Genomic DNA, 16845 nt, shown 5'->3' on the forward strand with positions numbered 1-16845 from the left:
GAGCCAGGGGTGGTCTTCCTCCACCGCCCTCTTCAGTCCTCCTCTTTGCACGTTTTTAAGAGATCCTGTTTTGGCAGTGTTACTTGTGATTAATCATCTGTGGGAAATAGTTGGATATTAAACAAGACTGTTACTATTACATGCTAATTACAGAAACAGAGTTTCTCTGCCAAAAATAAAAATCAATAAAGTGGTGTCTGTTTTAGCAGAACTACTACTGGATGAGTTACTATAGGATATATATTATAAAAACTCATCTGTTTCTTTGTCGGATGTGTATTGAGTGGAAAGGCCAGGCTAGGCTGGGGCGGGGGTGGAGGGGGGCGGTTGGTGATGCCTGAAAGATGAAAGGGATAGGAGCACCATCAGACATGGAGTCTGCATCAGGGAGTTCACAGCTGGTGAGGAACAGATTTCTTCTTGCTTGCCGAAACTCTCAAGAATAAAGTTGTATAAAGTCTCATTTGAGATTCATTAAGGAAAGTAGACAGCATGAAAAAAATTGTATCATATGGTTTTTTGGATCGAGATGATCTATTTAGAATGGGGCCCCAACCAGTAGTGTTAGCCCTCCTTGTCCATGTTGAAGCGTGGTCTGAGAAGTCTCCGTAGTCTCTGCTCCCACCATCCACTTCCTCTGCCATGTTGTCTACCACAGTTGACTGAGCTTTGGCGTGACTGTAGGAATTCAGTCCTTCTTCCCTCCTATAATAGTTTTCAGCTTTTTCTAAGTCAGGCTCAGAAAACTCATTTTCAGTACCACCTCCCTTTAGCATCTCAAGTTTTCAGACACTGTAAATGGTTTCTTCCAAAATAATAGATCCTGTCAGATCCCAGACAGGACCCAATGACTGGAGATGTCTTATAGGTCATCATCAGGTTTAATTTATTTGTGCTTTCAGGTATTTTCTATCCTAGAACAGATGGCCATTGTAATGAAGAGAACCAGTTGACCATATAGCTTTCTTTCTTCTCATAATGCACATATGAGCATATATAACATTTTGAATAGTGTAGGACTCCAATGTATCAGAAACAAAGATCTTTACTTTTAGGCTTTTTACTTAGGGTTCTGACCACAGTCCAGAATCTTGAAGCTATTTAAATTTTACCAAGTGTTTCTTAAGGTGGATTTTAGAATCTTTTTAATGGAAAGTTTTTCTTTGTTTTAGTTACTTAGTTGAGGGCATTTTTAGAGGTTGTTATCAACCTTATCCTTGATTTTGCGGTAAGATACACATGCAGTTAGTTAATGTTCTTTCCTCAAGGATTAAGGCCTCATGAAAATATTTATTATTTGAAAAAAAACTAGCTATGTTTTTGGTTCACTTTATTGAGGAATGTTTGCTTTTTAACAAATTAAACATATTCATAGCAGTTTTCTTGAGATCTTTTCATCATGTTATAAATATTACATGCAAGGAATTTATTTGTAATCTAGGAAAACAGTTATCAAAGAGGAGAGAGACTGTATTATGATAAAGGAAAATAGTAAATCAAATGATTAAATTTTAGTTCTAAGAGAATTCTCTGCTGCTCTGAAGTAGTTGTACTATTTAGCAGATTGGGAATATTCTGAGGAAAGCCAGAAAATATTTGACTGATGGATGGTTGCATTGAACAAATTTAAAAAAATTTTTATTTTCTTAAGAAAGGAGAAGAATCTTCTAGAGAAGATAAAATAATGGCACAAGCCTAACCCTATGGCTAAACCTTTCTGAATACAAGAGGAGAAAGTCATAAACACAAATAACTCATAACACAAGTGAAAAAAAGTGCTAAAATAGAGGTACAGGCAGGTTCACTGGGGAGTCCAGAGAGAGGGGTTAATTCTCTATAGATGCTCAAAGAAGTTTCTTAAAAGTCAGTACTTCTTCTCAACCAACCCTGAGAATTAGATATGAGAATTTCTTTTGTGATATTTCAAGAACGTATTTATACCACCTTAGAATTTTTCTGGAGAATCTGTAATCCCTCCTGGTTATTGGTCTTTAGACAAACCAACTTAATCAAGGCAAGGCTTTTACTTCCGTGAACTAGAATAATCCTGTTCAGAATAGTTGACCTAAATTCTTGTCAAACTCATTATTTTTATTAACCTCTCTAGGTCCCAAAATTTGAACCCAAAATTCTTTTCTATCTACAGAAAATGCAACTTCCTAGGTTAGATTCATAAAATTTGTCAAATTGACTTACTCTAGTGTTTCTTAAACTTCTGGAGTTTTTAGTGAATAGAGTTAAGTCAGAATTTTTAAAATTTTGTATTTTCATTTCACTATTGAGTTCATAAAATTATTTTACCAATTACAAGACAAAATGTTTTACAGTGCAGATTCACAATTGAAAAATGCTTCCATGAGCAAATAAAGCTTATTTAAGTTTTTCAAGCTGACATTTTTAAACCCTGAAGAATCCACGTATTTCTGGAGTTCTACAGTAATTTTTTGAGCCGATCTGCACATTAATCAAATTTGAGAAATACTAAGCTATTAGCTAGACCCTCAAAATTCTGTGTCATTTTTTTTTCTTTTTAAAATTGTGGTCATGGGGCTTCTAATCTAACCTACTCCCAACAGAATGGATAGGCTTTGGGTCTAAACCACTATGCTATCCTCAAACCTAGTAGGTAGGTCGCTTAGATATAAAATGAGAATTGCAATGGGCTCGTTTCATTAATATGATAGAGGCAGCATACTCTGGCGGAATAAATAGAAGTATTTTTTTTATATGTTTTATTTTTATTTTTATTTTTGAAAGAGAGCAAGTGCAAGCAGGGTGGGAGCGGAGAGAGAGAGAGGGAGACAGAGGGTCTGAAGCGGGCTCTGCGCAAAAGCCGGATGCTGGGCTCAAACTCATGCACTGCAGGATCACGACCTGAGTTGAAGTCAGACAATGCTTAACCGACTGAGCCACCCAGGTGCCCCTAGAGGTATTTTAAAGGAAACTAGATGTACTGGAATTCCAGTGTCCCTAATTACAAGAACTCGGTCAGGTTAATAGGCTGAATTTTAATATATCCCAAATTGGGGCAGTAATGTCACCCTTGAAGGATTGTTTTGAGAAGTAATGTGAAGTAATGCATTTGGAGGCAGTCAGTGGAAGGTCACTGTTATTATGATTATAAACTATTTACGATATATCCTGATACAGATTTTAATTTTTAAGACTTTCATATAGTTTATATCTAATTTTGCCCTATTAGGAGTACTGCATGTGGAGCAAGTTAACCCTGTATGGGACAGATCTAAAGCATATTGTCAATACAATTTTAGACGAATTAACGATGATATACCCGTGACATTATAAAGAAAAGGTCACGACTTGAGGCATCCATGCCTGACCTTTGAGGACCACATTTTAGAAGCTTTCAGCCATCCTTGCTGACAGCTATTGAGGCCTTGACTTCTTTGTGAAGTAATCTTGATCTTCGTAAAATGGGTGGATTCACATAAGAAAGCCATTTTTTCAAGCCTTTGTGTGTTTTGAAATCAGATAGTGAGGATGTTATTTCTGTTGAATATTGCCCTATATTTGAGAACCCTGTGGACATATTTTTCTACTTAACTAATATTCTTCTGTGTTAGGTCTGATTGTCTGGAATTAGGGACTGAGATGAGAATTTTTATGAAAGTGCCATTTTGAGTGTTCTCAGAAGGGTGAGGGAAGCAGGATAAAGCAAGGGGGGCACAAAAGCTAAGCAGGAATATTGTGCCTGGAGACCAGCGTCAGTCTGGTCCCACTGGGTCAGAGGGTAGTGGGGAGAGGGGGAGCAATGGGGCACAAACTGTCCCACAGACTCAGTCGAGGGAATGGCATGTTCTACACGTGTGTGGTCAGTCTTTGGCTCACGGCCACCTCCTAGGAGCAGTGGTGCCCTAGTCTACCAAGGGAGGCAATTCCGCACGTGTGAGCTGGTAGCGCCCTGCACTCACAGCAGCTGGGGACGGACGCACAGCCCAGTGGGGGCTTAGGCGGCACCCCCGGCAGCCTCTCTAGCCTCTGTAGGCACCTGCCCGAGACCGCCATCAGACGCCTCATGTGGCCTTCTGTGCCTTGGTTGCTCCAAGTTCTAAACTAAGTTTCATACGTAATTCCTTTAGTAGCCTTCAAACAGCATTATTTAATAGCATCCTCTCTCTCTTCTTTGTAACTTTATTTTATCATTGTTTTTGTTCTTATTATGCCGGCAGTTTTATCGTAAGTAGCCTCAAATTCTTTTTGAGAGTGAGTCTAAAATAAAAATAAACGTGTAAACTAAAATCCAGTTTTATAATTAAAGTACAAGAGTCCTTCTTAAAAATCAAGTTAGTGTTGGATAGAAACAAGATATTTATTATTACAATTTACCTTCATACAAGTTATGTTTTTATAACTACTCAAGAATAAAATAAATAAGAAGTATTATAAGCCCAATGAAGGAAGAAACAAAATTGCATTTTTGCAGGTGACCCATTCGTGTATGTATAAAGTGCAGTGAAGTGAATTAAAAAATTATCAGAGGTAATGAAGAGATTGCAACAGGTTCACGGGATTATAGGCTATGATACAAATCTCAAAAGTCAGTACAGTGAATTTATGCTAAAGCCTTGTAGCTAAAAATATAGTCGTAAAAGATGTAATGAGAAAACATTGAATCCAGAATTGGATCTGTCTGTACCCCAGCCTGCTCCTGCCCATTTGTAGGTAGTGTCCTGATGACCCTTTCACCTGCCCATGTCGTTGCCCAGATTACTCGCTGATTTCTTCAGTCATAACACACACACATACACACACACACACACACACACACACACACACACATATACATACATACATATACACATATATCTGCTCTGTAGGTAAAATAAGTAGGACATTCTGGGGCTTTCTGGTGTTTTCTTTTGGTTTGGTAACTTTATTATTTTCTTTAAAATGAATGTTTAAATAGAATTCAAATACATTAGATCAGGGTTTTTCAGCCTCCTCACAATTGACATTTTTGGCTAGAAAATTCTTTGTTGCCCAGGCATTGTAGGGTATTTCATAGCATTTCTGGCCTCTGCCCACTGGGTCCCAGTACCCCTACCCCAGCTGTGATGACCAAAGCCGGCCCCCGGCGCTGCCCTGTGTCCTCTGCAGGCTCCACCCACCCCCCTTTGGAAAATGCTGGTGTAGACCAAGAAAGTCCCGAGCGTGCTTACCGCCCCCGCCCCTTCAAATGCTGTGTGCACATCCTGTCATTGAATCCTTACAGCCCCTGTGTGCGTAGGTGCCGTTCTATCCTCATTTTCACAGGAGGGGACCGAGACCTAGATTCAGTAACACGCGCCGTGCAGCCTTGTGCCCTGCGTAAGCCGGCAGGCACCTGGTCTGACTCCAGGGCCAGTTCCCTCCGGTTGAATCCCATCTCTCCGCTTACCAGCTGCCTGCTGTTAGGCTGGTGAGGTACTGTACTTTCCCCTGGTTCAGTTCCCCTCTGTGCTAGGAATAGTGCCTGCCTCCTAGAGTCCTCCTGAGGTTTAAACCAGTCCATGTACGTCCCGGAAGGACTGACACGTCCTCATAAGCGCTGTTGGCAAGTTAGGAGGCTACAAAGGTAAAAACGGTACCTTGTCTCAGAGTCTAGTCGGAGATGCAATAACTTGTTTGAATAGACCGTATTCCCAGAGAGTACAGGGCTGGAAGCAGCGACCCTCGGGGAGTCAGGAGTGGGGTCACAAAGGAGGTCCTGCGTGAACCCCCAAGGAGGAGTCGGAGCGTGGGCGGGCAAGGAAGGGGTGAGTGTGGGAGGTTTCCGGGTGGAGGAATGCAGCAAGGGTGCGGCCTGGGGGGACGGAGGGACTCCGAGCCATTTCATCATTGCTGTGTCCAGTCTGGATAGAATTAGGCCATTATTTGTAGGAAATGGCTGCTTTTCTGGAGTTCAGAACATCCCTGTGCCTATTTAAGAAGAAAATATTCTAGAGCAAAATAAAAATTATTTTTTGAAGTATGTATAGACTTTTATAGAACACATACGGTGAACTTTTAGCATAGGACTATCAGGTACAGAAACTGCATATAAAGCCAGTCCCAGTAAGCAAAAGGAGAGAGATACAGGTGCCAAACCAATCTGGTCACATTAATTTGCATAAAAATACTTTTTACCAGTTATTTTTAGTATACATGTGTTTAGAAAATATTTTGACCCTCCAAAAGAAATCCATACTTTAAGCTTCTGTTTAAATATGTCTTTTCCTAATTCCCAGATGAAATGATACCTTTCCATTTTAGCCATCCTATTAATGGCCAATGATACTGTTGCAGAAAAGAGTGAGTAAACTAGGTATAAAACATGTTAGTCTCTACTTCTGTAGGCACAAATGAAAAATATGTAGTCACATAAAAGATATTCTTCACACTTCCTGAGTTACTGATGTGCAAAGAAATGATCCTTTTTCCCCCTTTACCATTTTATAGTGAGCATAATTTAGACTAAGCCTAAATTACATGAATTATTAGAAACAATAGTGGGCCTTGTCCCCTTTGTGCATTAGAAAATCCAGTTTTTATTTTCTTGTTAAGATATTTGGATTACATATCACAAATTAACTTACATCTTTAAAGTATTCTTTATACTTTAATTTTTGTTCTGTTTACTACTGGAAGCAGCTCATTTATAAGAGAACAATAATGTTTTTGTTAACGTGAATCAAACTTGAGAAAAAAACGACAACTTAAAGTAACTTCGATCATCCAGATACTCATCAGTGAGAGGGAAGGGGAAGACTCTGGGTTGTAGGATAAATGAACAGAATCTGGAGCATCCTCTTGCTAGCAGCAGAAGACGGCACTTCTTAAGCATTCTAAATAAAGCAAACTGTTATTATTGTCACTTACTTTGTACTTAATGCCTTCCAATCCTGGAGATTTCAGTTCGCGCTTGATTTGGTTTTGCTTTGCTGTGGTAGCATTTACCAGTTTCTTTTCCTTAGTTCTGCCTGCCTAATCTTTGAATAGCCTATCGTTGGCTCTTGGACACGTACGTAGATATTTTCTAAAATGAAAAAGGAAGCAGGGAGGTCACGGTAGGTGGGAAGCTGGGGAGGCTGGTTTGGGCAACACTTAAGAGAGATGGACATCTCTTCTTTCCCTCATGGTCAAAGAGCAGGCTTGAAAACAGAAGCAAGTCCCTGTGGTTACCAACAGCCAGCAAAAGCAGATGATACCCTGGATTAACACAGAGAAAGCCGCTTTTTGATACTTGGCAGTTTAGTTCTTCTATAAAATCCAACTAAATAACAATTCAGAAGATGTGTCAACAGTTTATCTTAAAAGGAAAAAAACCCCATCAATTGTCTTATAAAACAGAACCTTTTTCAGTTATAAACCACTGGATAAAACACGAAAAAAGGAATGGAAGAAGAATCTTAAAACGGATCTAATTGCACACAATAGTTTGTTGGCATTTTAAATGACCTCATTTATAGTTTTCCTCTAAAACGAAAAGACGAAAGCCACAGCAGGCACCTAAACATTCCATACGCGTGACACGGTCATTTACACGTAATCTTTGAGGTTGTACGCGGAGCTGCCCTCTGGCTGCATGGCGGAGGTATGCCGCTGCTTGGCTGCAAAGAGCCAAGCTTCCGGAGCCTTTTTCATACAGGAAGTGCAGAAAATCATGCCGGAGACGAACAACAGCGCGGCCGAAATGAATCCGAGGTAGACGGCTCCTCCGGGCTCATGTTTGTTGCTTTCTGGAACTGTCAGGTCCAGGAAGTTTGCTATGATCTCCTTTGTGTACCACACGGTTGGGATTAAACCAGAGACCCCTGCAGCCATGAAGCAGACTCCTCCGGCAAAAGAAGCGTGGCTCTTTGTGTCTCCGTCCCCTCCTAAGCGAGTGCATTTCATCCCCACTGTGGAAGTGCAGATCCCCAACACGGACAGGACACAGGCCAGGACCATGGTGGCCCGTGCGGCCTGCACGTGGATGGGGAGGGACAGAATGGAGTACTTGAGGGTGCAGCTGAACATCCCGGTGCTGTACCACGTGCAGTCCATCCACAGCCCCTGCAGCTGCACGACAGCCGTGATGATGTTGGAGCCCGAATCCATGTTCACCTTCCAGTTGGGCAGCAGAGTGGCCGTGAGCACTCCAGACACCCCAGATAGAGCCAGGACGAAAGCCAGGAGCTGGAGACCCGCGGACGCCATGACGTTACCTTATCTTGGTCCCCCGTTACCTGCTGCTTGATTATGATGGCCCCTGGTCAAAACCGTAATGCTGTCTGTGCGGCAGAGAACCACGTAACAAAGGCTAGGGAAGGAAGACAAACCGGGATTAAAAGAAAGGATAACGCAAAGGCTTACGTTTCCACGTACGGTGGGAGCAGGAACACATTTGAATGGGCCTCGCAGTAGATGAGGACACTCCAGCCCAAGAGAAAAGCTCACGCCAGGCCCTCAGAGACTACCAGTCATTCTCCTGAGTGCGGATGGGTGGTTCTTGAAAAGTGGCCACTTTGTTCTTTTTAGAATTTAAACTGTGCTGAAGTCTATGATGATGCCTTCTTGGGAGATTTTGACATACCGAATTCCAGTTGTAGGATCTGATAAAGAATTTTAATAGCTTACAGGTTTTTTTAAGCCCTATGATTTCTAATTAAAATACTTAATAGGTAATAAGGGAGAAATGAATAGTTTAAGCCCACCTCTTAAAAATGACTTCTAGGGGCACCTGGGTGGTTCAGTCGGTTAAGCGTCTAACTTCAGCTCAGGTCATGATCTCACCATTTGTGGGTTCAAGCCCCATCTCGGGCTCTGTGCTAACAGCTCAGAGCCTGGAGCCTGCTTCCGATTCTGTGTCTCCCTCTCTCTTTGCCCCTCTCCTGCTCACACTCTGTTTCTCTCTCAAAAATAAAAACATTTTTAAAAATTAAAAAATGACTTATAAATCTTAGAAGAGTTTTAAGTATTCAAAAAATGATTTTATTTAAAAAATATTCATTAAGCCCTTACCATGTGCCAGACACATAACCCAAGTAAACTGTTTAAGGAGGAAAGGAAATTCGTGGAAAGAAGTTAAAGCCACAGGCATGATTATCCCTAATTTTCTGTTAATAAACTTTTACAAAATCCTTATCTAGGTTAGCACTCGTTTCACTGCAGGTGCAAGACGCTCAGTGCAGGAACAATTAGGCCACTGTCTTTTGCTTGTGAGAATGTGAGATCCTTTCTAGCTGGGACCAGAATCCTTCCCTGACCCAGATGAAATAGTCTGCCGTAAAACCGGTTGTTCTGACGGATTCGGTAGTGACCTTGAATCTTGAAGTACATGCCAGAAATAACCACATCCTTTGTTGTATGTGAAAGAATACCAAAAATAATTTAACATTTTCTTAAGAAGAGAGTAAAGACAGCACCGAATTTGTGGCTTGGCTGTGCTTTACCCTGGCAGTAATTACTGCCTTCTTTGAGGGAAGTCTAATGGTTTCTGAAATACAGTAATAACTTTTTTTGTGTTTCTGAATCAGTTTTTGAATGACGTATTAGAGTGGCTCTGTCACGATTCATATATTTTACAAAAGGCAGTGTGGGGCTCTGAATCCAAAATACTGGGCTCAAATCTTCGCTTTCCAGAACCTCTCTCTGCTTTAGTATTTTCTTCTGGAAAATAGGATTATAGTATGTATATCGAAGAGTTAAATGAATTTTAAGGGCTTAGAGAACAATATCCAACACCTAGAAAGTACTCCATACATTATAATCAACACTGTGATTCGCATGCTGTTTTCTGTCACGTGACAGTTGCTGTTTAATAACATTTGAAATATTTTTTCTTTTCTCTCTTCCTTCATCGAACTGATTTATCTTTGTAGAATCTTAGAGCTGAACCAAACCATAGATATAACTCTGTGCGTCATCATTTTTCCCGATTGGGAAGGACACTGAGGTGGTAAACCCCCCGAGGCCACGCAGGTCTCAGCAACAGTGTCCGGGTGTTCCCGCCTCCCCCACCATCACCCCAGTACTCAAGTGTGAGATGCTCTCCGTGTGCTTCCGGGGAAGCACAGAAAACGCTACGTCTGCAGGCAGAGAACGCCATTAACTGTCAATTTTATCCACTCCCTGTCCCACCAAGGGGAAAAAAAAAAACAAAAAAACCACAAGACATTAATGGGGCAAATAGCTTAGCCTCAGAGACTCACCCAAGGAGGTTGATGCCTGGCTTTTGTAAAATAGCTGAAGTAATTCTAATCCGTGCCTATATCAGAAGTACAAACTTAACATAGTTACAGCATTGGTTCTCTGAGAAGTTAAATCCTGGGCTGTCTAACTTTGCTGCTTATATTTTTGTTCATAGCTTTAAAATATGACAAACTTGGGAAAGGGTTTCCCTGAAACTTTAAATCCTTAAGCATCAGACTTACAGACACATCAGAGTACTTCGGCTTTTGGCATAGCCGTATGGTTCACTTCTGTTTTCCAAACCTCTTTTCATACCTGACACTAAAATAGCACAGAATAAAGTTTCTAGGAAAAAAAAAAAAAATGAAGCACATGTTTATAGTTTCATAATAGCTGTTTTCAGGTTTGGGTTTTAACATTTCAGATTCCAGGCAGTTCCCTAAATTACTGCCTTCCCAGACCTTTGTCAGCTTATGGTTTCTTCGGCATCGAGATGGCTGTTAACATTTTCTAAGAGCATCTCATTTCCCTCTTTATTTTTACTTTGGTTGAGTAACCTTCATGTGTTGATCAATCTATGCTCAGCTTCCCAATTATAACCTTTTTCTTCCCATTCACCAATACATTTTATAAATTTCAGTGTAATTCAGGCTTGCAGACAGCTTGTTCATCTTAATTAACACGTACTGGCAGTGATAAATTACAGACAGCCAGAATCAGTGTAAACAATATGACATTGCATTCAGCTAGCATAGTGCCTGCTCACTGTTGAATATCGGATCTTAAATGCTTTCTTCTGCACAGAGAACTTCTGCAGAAAAAATTTGTTCTCCACAATGAAGGTCACTATTTCTGTTCCTTTTGTAAAAACATACTGGCATCTTAGCTATATTGCTATGAATTTTCTTTTCCTCTCCAGCCACAAGTATGATACAGTTTGTGGCCTGTTCTTTCACATTGCTATCTCGTAAGTAAGTACGGAATAAAAGCATACTTTGTTTCCGTGGTGGTGGTGGTGGTGGAATACAGGGAAATCCAGCAGAAGCAGCAGAGGGATTGCATGTAAAAACTTAGTTCTAAATACACAGGTCTCTCAGGGCTCCAGAATACACTGCTTGCAGAACAGAGCCTGTGAGTGTTAACTTCATGGACTTACTTGCCAACAGAAAGTCTGGAGTGGATTTCATTAAAACGTAAAGTCAGTTTTCCAGACAAGATCTGTTTATAACAAAACTATTACTTTAAAAACAGACCGACAACTTTACAGTTCGAACTAAATACTTAAAGGTCTCTACTTCTATTTCTGAGCGTTGTAGAAGCCTCTCATTTTCCATACCTTTTGTCAGGAGCCTTCAGTGTCTTAACCCCCTTCTGTCAGTTGTCTTCAAACGAAGCTGCTCGAGGCGGAGAAGCCACACTTGAGGCTCCCGTCCAGCCTGTGAGTATTAGGGACAGAGCTCCACCAAGTTAACTCGCACATAAAGACCAACATGGGAATCTGAGGTAGAGACTGCTGATGGTGCTAGAAGATAAATACCAGGTTCTCCATCTCATTTTTTGAGCTGTGGGAGAATTAAGAAAGGAGAGGCGGGGAAGGGAGGGAGTTGTTGTTACAACAGGATTTGTCGAAACCTGAAAGCTGAAAATGCTTTTGTGTCACTGTACAGAGGAGGAATTCTTCGCGTGCTCACAAAAAGGCTTTCTTTTCCTTTAATATTAGGTTGCAGTCCACAGTTATAATTTATTTTTGAATTTTTATCTGTGTTGGAAGATACAGTTTGTTATGTCCCCAGTTAAAGGATATGATCTGAAATATTTTTAACCAGACTGTGCTTTGCAAATGATTAGTCAAGACGATCGTTTTATGCTGGTGCTTGTGACTCGTCTGAAATCAAGAGTCACAAAATTGGTAGCCTTCAAAAAGATGTCCAAAAGACTCTTTTCAAAATCTGTATCTTTTCAATAAAAGATAAAGGAACCCTATTGACTCGACTCTGACCAGTAAATCTACAAGTATTTTGTGGGTCAGGGAGGGGGCGTGTCCTGAATTTTCTTTTGTTATTCCTTCCACTGAGAAAGATTTCTGGAGTATAACTTAAATTAGAGCTTTTAGAAAATGTGAAGAAATTACACCAAAATGATGTGGAGCATATTAAATGAAATAGTGAAATCAAATATTAAGGTCCTGATACCTTGAATACAGACACGTTTCATGTCTATCGACTCTGAGTTCACATTTTACTTTCCTTCACTAATTCTAATTCTACAAGCTATAAATTCAGAACCACTTTATAAAGAAGGTATTTTGATAATAGACTTTTTTATTTCCCAGATATTGTAGCTATATTAGATGATAGCCATTTCTTTAAAAACTGTAAATAATAAAATGCACGTTTTGATTATCTGGATTTTTCTTGATTTTTTGTTTTTTGTTTCGTTTTCATCTTTTCTGAGTCTGGCATTTAGCAAGGTATTTTTCTTCTTTTAGGAATCTGATGCCTGTGGATTTTTTAGCCATAGTATTGTAATTTTAATATGTAAACTTCTTTTCTTCTGTTTCATGGAAATACTTAAACAGTTCTTTGCGTAAATACTGGGTGAGGAAGAGTTGAATTTCAGGCACTAACAGAACCAGCATTGTTATTTCTGCTGTATCGGAAGAAACCCACCAGATCCCTTTAGCACCTCGCCTTGTTTGCTTTTTGCCACGGTCGACAGTATGGACTGACCTGTGCTGAGGCTGACCGATGGCAGGTAGAGGGGCCAGCCAGCTCCCAGCTCCGGCCTCCAGGATAAGGACGCCTTCTTTCCATTTTCAGAACGTCTCTGATTACTCTTCTGCCTTGGTGGGACCCCTTCTCCTATAAAATCTTAACTGCCTCTCCTAGAAAAACTTCTGAAGTGCAAATGACTTTCACAAATTACAGACCTTTAATCAAGGTGTAGGGTTCCTTGTACAAAAAGAGATGGAAACATAGAAGTTTATAGAGAAATATAACGCATTGACCTCCTCTGCTTCCACTGTGGACATGTAAGAGAAGTAACCTTTTAAGCCCAGAAGGTTTTGAAGATAAATCTTATCTTTACCTTAGCTCATGCCTCTTCGCTGGCCCTCTCCCCTGAACACCCGGCTATATATCCAAGCGCCGGTGTGACATCACTTACACACATTTCAGACCTACCGGAGGCAAGGACCGGTCTTCCCCACCCCTGTTCTCCTCAGTTTCCCCACGTCCGTTGATGCCAAATTCACCCTGGCACCTGGCACGTCCCAGGTCTTAAAGGCGTCCAGGATTCCATGCCCAACATCCACTTAATTAACACATCATCTTATTTCTAAACTTCACAATAGGTCAAGAATCCCCCCACCTCTGAGCCCCTCTACTTCTAACTCTCTGGCGTAAGAACCTCACACAGCAAGGATTTCTGTGTGTCCCCCGTCACTGCCGAGTCTCCTGTGCCAGGAGTAGTAAGGGCACAGGTAAGTATTTGTTGAATGAATTCAGAAACTAGTTTTGAGTAGATAAACAAACTATACCTTTGTATGGTTAAAAGTATAATTGTATCCTTTCTAAATGAGACTGCAGTTTTAAGTCATTTTGTTCCTCTTCGGTTTTGTCATTTGGGCCTAATACTAATACCTAGTGTTCATAAAACCGTTCCCTGTGTTGCCAGATACTGCCTGAGGCACTGTGCTGCTTGCTTCTCAAGACAACCCTGTGAGGTCGTAGGAGTCCTCATTTTGCAGACGAGAAAACTGAGCCCCAGAGAAGTGAAGTAACTTGACTAAGGTTGTAAAATGAGCACATAGCAGGAATGGGACGCGGGCCCAGGGTGCTGTGATTTTCGAAGCGTTTCGTACACCCCCAGCACTTCCCTGCCTCCACTTAGAGAAGAATGTGTTTGTAAATCTCATTAGAATGAGTCTTTTCTTTCTGTGGTAATCTGGATAACGGCGCAAAAAAACAAAAACAAAAAACCGACATCTCCATGGCTTTACAGAAAAACACTTCTCATTCGTGCAGAGTCCATGACTGAGTAACTGTCCAGTGACTCAGCAGTCCATCTATTTTCTTTAAAATGTTTTCAGGTAGGTATTTTTAAGAAGAAATTGCATATGATTTCCTTAGTGTGTTTTTCTTCGTAATGATCATTTGAAACTCAGACAAGCTTTTCTCTTTTCTCTGAAAGACCAAATAATTGAGTATTTTAGAAATAACAACAATACATACTTTTGTATGAGGTTCAGCAGACCTGTGTTTCTCACCCCTGCCCACACAGGGCCATCACGTAGCTTTAAAAAAAAGCCCGAGGCCCAGGCCCCACGGCTCTTATTTCATTGGTCTGGGATGGTGCCCACTCACGGCATGTATAAAATGCTGCCCACTTAATTCCAGTGAAAAGTCGAGGTTCTGATTTTAAAAACAGTATCTTCTCTTATTTGCTTTCTGTTCAGCTTTGAAAATAATGAAAGTGCAGCATAAGAAAAAGTGGTTACCTATTCCCGTCCCACAGATTTAAAGTGATTGACTTAATCTTAAAATAATGTTTTCTTCAGACCCAGTCTTAGGAAATTAATAGTATCAGCTATGAGCAGGATTAATTCATCATTTTCCTCCATCTTTATGGTCATTTTAGTTTTAAAATAATGCTTCAGGCTAGCCTGAAGACTTTAACTTTGAAGATTGGTAGCTTACAGATTAGTGGGTTGTAGTAAGGACTTTGTTTAAAAGGAAGATTTATTTTCATGGTTTCTGTGTGTTCTCAAATGTCCATTGAAGCCAGCCTAATTCTTTTGATTTTTATAGCAAATCAGGTGTATGTTTCTGCATAGAGTACTACCCTCCCCCCCACGTTTAGCCACATGTGTTATGTTCTAAGACCCCCAGTGGATGCCTAAAACTGCACAGAGTACCAGACCCAATATATACCATGTGTTTTTCCTGTGTGTACATACCTAAAGGTTAATTTGTTAGGTGCAGTAAGAGATTAACAACAGCAACTAATGACAAAGTAGAACACTTATAACGATATACTGTAAGAGAAGGTGTGTGTGGTCTCAATATCTTACTGTACCGTAAGATGTCATCATCATGACGACGATGTGAGCTGACGAAATGCCTGCGTGGTGACACAAAGGGAGGTGAGTGATGGAGGCACTGTGACATAGTGGTAGGTTACTGCGGACCCTCTGGCACTGTAGCAGGAGGAGGGTCCTCTGCCTCCGGACTGAGGTTGGCTGGGGGCGGCCGAAAGCACAGAGAGCAAACCATGGGGCGGGGGAGGGGGGGAAGCTATGTAAGTTACACTTACATTTGTTTATTAGCTGTTAGCTAATTTTTACGCTTTGTTTCTCCCTTTCATGTCTTCAGAGGAGGGATCCTGAGGACTCGTTTTCTGTTTTCCTCACATGATTTTAGAATATTAAGACTATCTTTGGATTTTGTGGTGACATTTGCAGATGGATGTAATTTGTTCAGTCTAATAAGCAGTGTAAACATGTATTTGTTACATCTTCTTTGCACATTATTTTGAAGAGCAGGACGGGTTTCTTTAAAACCTCCTCATTTACCGGCCGTATCCAAGATTGTGGGCTGAATGGCCTTCTGTAGGCCTGACCCTCGGCACCGACTGCTTCTCTTGCCTTGTTCCTCTTTGCCTTTCTTCCCTGTGTCTGTCTGTCTGTCTGTCTCTCTCTCTCTCTCCCCCTCCCCCCCGTTCCTGCCCAGCAAGGTGTCCTGCATCCCAGCCCACACTCTGGCGCCCTGAGTCCACGAGGACTTTGTGATCTTGCCAGATTATAAAGCTTGCATCAGTTTGAATCATTTATTTATTTATTTTTATCTCTGGTGATAGGTATATAGGGAAGACTCTGAGACCCCAGAGCTCTGTGAGTTAAACTAGCAAGATAAGCAGGTAAAGGGTGAGATCTAGCAGCTGTAGAATCTGCCTTTCAAAGGACAGAATATCTCTGGGGCACCTGGGTGGCTCAGTCGGTCAGGTGTCCGACTTCGGCTCAAGTCATGATCTCGCGGTTACGAGATCAGGCTCCGTGCTGACAGCTCAGGGCCTGGAGCCTGCTTGGGATTCTGTGTCTCCCTCTCTCTGCCCCTCCCCTGCTTGTGCTCGCACTCTCTCTCTCTCTCTCAAACATTAAAAAAAAATTTTTTAAAGACAGAATGTCTTTCAAGTCAGAAACCAGAAAAGCCAGACAACATGAGGATATTTAAAGGAACAACACGTCAGCACAAGGAATGCGGCGGTCTGGGTGCTCGTAGCACATGGACCGGGAGAGTCCGGCCCCACCTGTGCCAGTGAGAGGTCAGGCCCTCAGGGCAGACACCAGTGACCATGGCGGCCACCAGTCCGTATATGCTTGCTCCCATCCGTGTCACTCCGCGGTCTTCTGATAGTAACGGGGCCTGCATTTAGGGGTAGTTTTTGTCGTTTTATACGCACATAGGGGAAGGTAGTGACAAGGTAACTCGAAGATAGCCCCTAGTCTCTTTGGCAGCGTGGCTCCTTGTGAGTTAATATATTTGCATCTGTGTTCATTTATGAGTCTTTTAATATTTTCGAGAGCAGCAGTCCTCATTGAGTGTCTCATGAGTCCACCTGGATTGACATTGTCCCTGAAGAACAGATCGCACTGGGGCGCTGCGAAAGCAGAGGCTGGGCCCTCGTGATGGCCCC

General features: G+C 41.4%; 2 protein-coding genes across 5 annotated transcripts in view; one reads left to right on the forward strand and one right to left on the reverse strand.

Moving 5' to 3' along the window:
• The window catches only part of TFB1M (transcription factor B1, mitochondrial), a 64517-nt gene that overhangs the window by 39830 nt on the left and 7842 nt on the right, over positions 1 to 16845 (forward strand). The gene's annotated exons all lie outside the window — the stretch shown is intronic.
• CLDN20 (claudin 20) lies at positions 4274 to 12619 on the reverse strand. 3 transcript variants are annotated; one of them, XR_008298255.1, is made up of 3 exons: positions 11489 to 12616; positions 6859 to 8281; positions 4281 to 5919 (listed from the first exon to the last, which is right to left on the reverse strand). XR_008298255.1 is itself a non-coding variant. In XM_027056582.2 (2 exons), the coding sequence occupies exon 2, from the start codon at positions 8176 to 8178 to the stop codon at positions 7519 to 7521; it is 660 nt and encodes a 219-aa protein (XP_026912383.1). In that variant the 5' UTR covers positions 8179 to 8573; positions 11489 to 12619; the 3' UTR covers positions 4274 to 7518. The 3 variants fall into 3 exon arrangements, 2 of the variants coding, with proteins under 2 accessions (XP_026912383.1, XP_014940420.2); XM_027056582.2 differs by having other exon boundaries at positions 4274 to 8573; positions 11489 to 12619; XM_015084934.3 differs by having other exon boundaries at positions 4275 to 8281.

This window comes from Acinonyx jubatus, chromosome B2 (genome assembly GCF_027475565.1).
Source record: "Acinonyx jubatus isolate Ajub_Pintada_27869175 chromosome B2, VMU_Ajub_asm_v1.0, whole genome shotgun sequence".
In the NCBI taxonomy this organism is placed as follows: Eukaryota; Metazoa; Chordata; class Mammalia; order Carnivora; family Felidae; genus Acinonyx; species Acinonyx jubatus.